Raw genomic sequence first — 5,515 nt, forward strand, 5'->3', positions numbered from 1 at the left:
AATAAAATGTATTGGAACCCCAATTTGCTGAGTTTAATTCTCTTAGATTACAGTGTAAGTCACTCTTGGAAATGAAATTTAAAATTGAGAACTTTTGTGTCTGGGGAGGGAGAGGGAAGAATACATTTTTCTTGTGCCCTCCTGGGGCAGAGTGAGGGCTGCTAGAGTAATCAAGCAATAAGTACTTTCAAGGTTAATATAAGGGAGAAAAATAGATTTCTTCTCTACTCTTTGGAATTCTCTTCTGAGAACATGGTAGTAAAGAGATTAAAAAGAGAAAAATAAAATAGAAATATATTAACATATATACATGTATAACAACCAGGAAAAGTGGGTAACTTTGGAACCAAGGATTAAATACCACATTAATAAGGAAAGGGGAGAGGATATAGGTCTCTCAGGGGAGAGTGATTTTTAAAATAATAGATGAGAGGTAGCATAGTTCGTGACAACTTTGAGTGTACTGTTGTCTTCTAGTCTCTTCTGTGATGAAGAGTCAATCTCCCTTAGTTAATGAAACTCCCTGGGGTGGGAGTAAGAATGTGTTGATAACAATTGTATCCTTTTTGGAGGATCTGTCTTTAGGCAGCTGAGGGGATGTCAGTGAAAGCCTCTCACTGTATTTGCTGTTTTTAGTGTGTCTACAGTTCAAAATAGTCAATATATCAAAAAGTGGCATATCTGGGGGTGACCTGTTCTGTTATCCTAACTAAGTAGTGTATTTTGAGCTTAAATTCTGTGCTAAGGCTCAGGATACTTTACCTTTATTTGGGGGCTAATATTATTCCCAAAATGAACTGTTCTTTCCAAAGTATGAATTTGGAACCATTCATTTAGAAGTAACAGAAAATATTCTGTCTTGAGTTAGCTGGTTCTTTGAGGGAAATGAATAGATCCTCCTCATGCATTTAGGAGACGTTACCTGACTCACAAAGGTGTGGGGAGAATCTAATGGTTATGAGAATCCAATGATGACCCTTCATTTTAATGGTAAACCTCTTGTCCCCTTTCTGTCTGTAAGAAAGAGTGTTCACTGCAATCTCCTAAATACCACGGCAATAAATTCCCATACTGATTCATAAATACCCACAAGTGGCAAAATTATCTCACACTCCTGGGGAAAGAAAACAGAACAAAACAATGGTTTCTCCTCACATTAAATTTTAAAATGTAGTTTCCCCACTCCACCTTCACCTGCCATGTGCAAAATTAAGAATACAAAGCAAATCTGATTTAGGCAGAAACTTTGGATTCCCCAACCCACATATCAAGTAGCCAAAATTCAATAATTTGCCCTCCAAACGAAAAAAGGCCTTCTTTGCCTTTACTTGATCTCATGAATAATCCTGCTCCTCTAGGTATCCACTTACTTTAAATTGAGGATACTGGATTTGTGGTAATTTTTTTTTAAACATCTGTATTGGAGTATAATTGCTTTACAATGGTATGTTAATTTCTGTGTGGTAATTTCTTACAATCTTTGCCTTGTTTGAAAAATGCACACAGCAAAAACCTACCTGGGTTTGGTTTATCTTTGTGCCTTGCACATTTTCATTTTGCCACACCCTTCCTTAGAGGCAAGAAGAGAAAATGCAGGGCTGGAGGGCCAGGCTTCAGCTTGAGAAAGTTCCCTGAACTTTGTGCTCACTGTCCTTGTCTTTTCTCATCAAGCAGGATGTGGCACTTCAGGTTTTGCAGCCACCATCCCTTCCCTTGCAACGCAGATCAAGGCTTCTAGTTGATGGTCTGGTTGATTACCTAAACCAGTTTAAATGGTTTCCTGTGCATTTCTCAAAATGTGTTTAGCAAAGGAAATGAAATCAACCAGTTGAATAATCAACAATTTGCACTCACCTTTATCCCCCACCCTCATTCCCACCCCAACTTCAAGTAAGACATTTTATTATTATTCTAAAAATTTATTATTTTATTTTACTTTTGGCTGTGTTGGGTCTTCGTTGCTGCGTGCGGGCTTTCTCTAGTTAAGGTGCTCGGGCTTCTCATTGCAGTGGCTTCTCGTTGCAGAGCACGGGTTCTAGGTGAATGGGCTTCAGTAGTTGTGGCACATGTGCTCAGTAGTTGGGGCTCGCAGGTTCTAGAGCGCAGGTTCAGTAGTTGTGGCGCACAGGCTTCGTCACTCCACGGCATGTGGGATCTTCCAGGACCACGACTTGAACCTGTGTCCCCTGCATTGGCAGGCAGATTCTTAACCACTGTGCCACCAGGGAAGCCCAAGAAAGATGTTTTCATATGTCAAATCTTCGGTGAAAAGTTTACCTTCCTGGATATTTACATTGTAAATTTGAGATTTTGCATAAACTTTCATTTAAAAATTCAGTTGTTTTTGTTAGAGAACCTCGGAATCCATTAAGGATTAATAGTGTTAAGACTATTAGAAAAAAAAAGGTAATTTACTTCCTTCTTTTCCTGCACATTAAAATGACTAAACACAAAGGCTTTCCTTTTCCTATCATTGAAAGCATTTCAAATTGAGGATTATCAGACAATAAAAACCTGGAAATGAGCCAATTAATTCATGTTGAATTAAACTTAGCACAATGCCACTGGTACCCGTTTAAAAATCCAAATATTTTAATTTATTTGAATTAACAGTACTTAATTATCCTAAAATCATATTCATTAATGGTATATGTATTTTTCACTGTATAAGAAAATTTAAATGTTGAATTCTAATAGAAAGTGAGCCGTTACACAATGAGGAATCACAAATACTAACTTCCTTTTTAAGACTCTGTTAAAAATGCAGTTTCCACCCATTTTTTTATCTAGTAAGACTGCTTGAATTCTATTTGTATCAAAGCCAGTAACTGGTAAAATAACCAAGTTCAATTTGATACCAGAAATACTTTGCTATATATATTCCCATTTCATTTTTTTCGTTATAGAAAGTGTTGCCTTATCAAAACCAAGATTGTAAATATATTTTTAAGAAGTCTTTAATACACCTCACATGAATTCAGCCTATGAAAATGATGTACCAACTAGCTAGTCTAGACAAGGGATTTCACATACCCAGGTGAAACCCTTTTCTATGATATAACATAATTTACCTAGATCACCAGATGTCTGTCATTTATTTTTCCCCAGTGAGGCCAAGAGGCAGGCCCCTTTGCATAGATTTAATCTGGGAATAAGCCTTCCAGACACCAGCCACACGAGGTAGGTTTTAAAACTTTATTTGCATGTTAAAAAATTGTGCATTCCAATAATTAAAATCATTTGAACAACAACAAAAAAAAATGGCACTCTGATTTAACTGCATTTTACAGCCCGCAAGACACCTTGGACCACCTTGCTCTTTACTCTAAATTTCACTGTCGTCCCACCCAGCCTCCTCCTTCACCAACATGCAAGTTCTTTTCCTCCCAGCCAGACAGGCGGATGGGAGAGGCAGGCGCGGCCTTTGTTGTCAGTAGTTCTCCTCCATTCTTTGATGTGAAAAGGGGCAGCACAGTCATTAAATCTTAATCCAACCTCTTTGCATCTTACAAAGTTAAACAGCTAAAAGAATTAAAATAAGAAGGCAATGCTCGTGGAATGTACAGTGCATATGGGAGGCTCACGCCTTATTACGACTCGCCTGCTTGCTTCTCCTGTTCAATCGCTGCGACCGGAAAAGAAAAAGACAAAAACAAAAGATGGAGGGGGCTGGAGGTGCGAATTCAGTATAGCCGAGCATAGGATTTCAGTACTTTCGTTTAAACACATCTCTCCTCATCAAATTTCTACAAGCACAAATAGGCATTCCACTATGAAATATTTATGTGATATACAACATTTGAACAGAGAAAAGGATAAAGGTATTTGCATATTAATATGGTATATTAAACACTCAATTATTAGATTATTAAAGCCCCGTGTTTGTTGACTGCAAGGCAATTTTCAATTAACCTTTCCATGCCGCGTGAATCAAAAAACTGTCAGCTCCTCCCCCGCACTCCCTGCACCCACCCCAATTCTCCCAGCCCCTCCCATCCTCTCCTACCCACCCCGCCACTCCCGCTCGGCCTTTTCTAAAGAAGGGGGGTGGGAGGGAGGCTTACTTTCTTGTGAAGGCAGTGGATTTTTCTCTTTCGTTTCTGTTTTCTTCAGTTTCGACTTATCGAATTTCTCAATCTCAGCCATATCGGGTTTGTCAGACATGGCTGCAGAGGAAGCTGCAGGTACAAAGCCAAGAGGGAGGTTGAGGGCAGGCCTCCCGACTCAGAAACAAGCCTCTGCCCTCCTGTCTCCTGCCGGAAAACCCACTTTGACTCCTTCCGCTTTCATTCAGGGCTAAAGATCATACTCTTTCTACAGGAAAAAATGAGAGCCTCCCTCCCCGCCTTTAGTATTTCAAAACGCGGGGGGTCAAATTGGGAAGATCGCCCACACTAGGAGGCCAAATCTTTCGGAACAGTGAAGTTAACCACTGTGGGTTAGTTACTTGCAGCGTTTCAACATTACAGAAAAGTGAAACCATTTCAAGTTTAAGGGGAAGAAAATCGACGTAGATTTCTTAAAATGAAGCCAAGTCTGCACAAAATGTTTCCGTTTTCTATACGTGGCCTCTTCCCCAAAGATGCGAGCCGTCCTGCTTTCTTCTCTGCTCACAAAGGCGGCAGCTGCTGCCGGGCGCCACCGACCACCGCCCTACCCGCTTCCTTCCTTTCGCTCAACAATGGAGCCAGCCGCACACAAAGCTGCCCCCCACACCCTCTAGATCAACGCTGATCTGCATTTAGGAGCCACTCCGCAGCTCTGCACACATCCCCCTGCAAGAAGGGCGTTTTAAACATTTCATATTATAGCCCAGCCGCCTTAAACCTTAACAGATACAGCCCATAAAGCCATAGGAGGAGAGAGAAAAAATGTCATTGTGGAGCTCCGGGCTTGGGTGGGTGTGAGCGGGAACAAGGATCTTGCTGCTCCTGATTCAACATCGCCTACGAGGCATGCAGAATGCTTTTGGGGGAGGAAAGAAAAAAATGTTCCCATCGGAGCTGCCACAGCAAAACTGCCAAGTTTTTAAATATTTAAAAAAAAAAAAAAATCACCGAGTTCCCGACCCCGTTACCCAGCATCTGGAAGGGTCTAGCACCTCCAAGCTCCCCAGGGGCAGCCTTTCCCGGGAAGACGACTCGTGCTCGGCTTCAGCAATGAGGGCGCGGGGCGGGAAGGGGAGCAAAGTGGCAGGGGCCCCAGGGCTCACCGGAGCGAGCTACAAGCGAACAAGGTCCGGCCTCCGCAGTAGTCGCCGCCGAGTGCCGGGCGGGGCCCGGCTGGCGCCGCTATATGCGCGCTCCTATGTAAATGAGGTGACGTCACCGCCGGCGTGCTTAACTTCTTCGCGCAGCGTCTCCGGAACGGCGTCCTGGGCCTGGCTGGCGTTGGGGACCCACACCCCGCGTCCACCCACGCACCTAACCGCAGCGAGGGCGGAAAAATAAAACGCGCAAAACCCACCCTGCAACACTTCCTTCATAGTACATTCCCCCAGCCCCTTATGTCTGTT

At 42.5% G+C, this 5,515-nt stretch overlaps 1 protein-coding gene across 2 annotated transcripts; it reads right to left on the reverse strand.

Annotated features, from left to right (window-relative positions):
- Window positions 1-3,181: 3,181 nt before the first annotated feature.
- LOC307181059 (thymosin beta-4) lies at window positions 3,182-5,277 on the reverse strand. Of its 2 annotated transcripts, none has more exons than XM_079911836.1 (3): window positions 5,213-5,277; window positions 4,065-4,178; window positions 3,182-3,625 (listed from the first exon to the last, which is right to left on the reverse strand). In XM_079911836.1, exons 2-3 carry the CDS (start codon window positions 4,162-4,164, stop codon window positions 3,591-3,593), a joined length of 135 nt encoding a protein of 44 aa, XP_079767962.1. In that variant the 5' UTR covers window positions 4,165-4,178; window positions 5,213-5,277; the 3' UTR covers window positions 3,182-3,590. The 2 variants fall into 2 exon arrangements, with proteins under 2 accessions (XP_079767962.1, XP_079767963.1); XM_079911837.1 differs by having other exon boundaries at window positions 5,102-5,240.
- Between the last annotated feature and the right edge of the window lie 238 nt (window positions 5,278-5,515).

Source organism: Stenella coeruleoalba, assembly GCF_951394435.1.
Source record: "Stenella coeruleoalba genome assembly, chromosome: Y".
NCBI lineage: Eukaryota > Metazoa > Chordata > Mammalia > Artiodactyla > Delphinidae > Stenella > Stenella coeruleoalba.

Bases quoted from the DNA above. Each gene is read 5' to 3' on its own strand.
- LOC307181059 (XM_079911836.1), bottom strand. From the start codon at position 4,164: ATGTCTGACAAACCCGATATGGCTGAGATTGAGAAATTCGATAAGTCG. The intron at 3,626-4,064 runs GTAAGCCTCCCT...TTCCGGTCGCAG, and splicing joins TCCACTGCCTTCACAAGAAA to CGATTGAACAGGAGAAGCAA.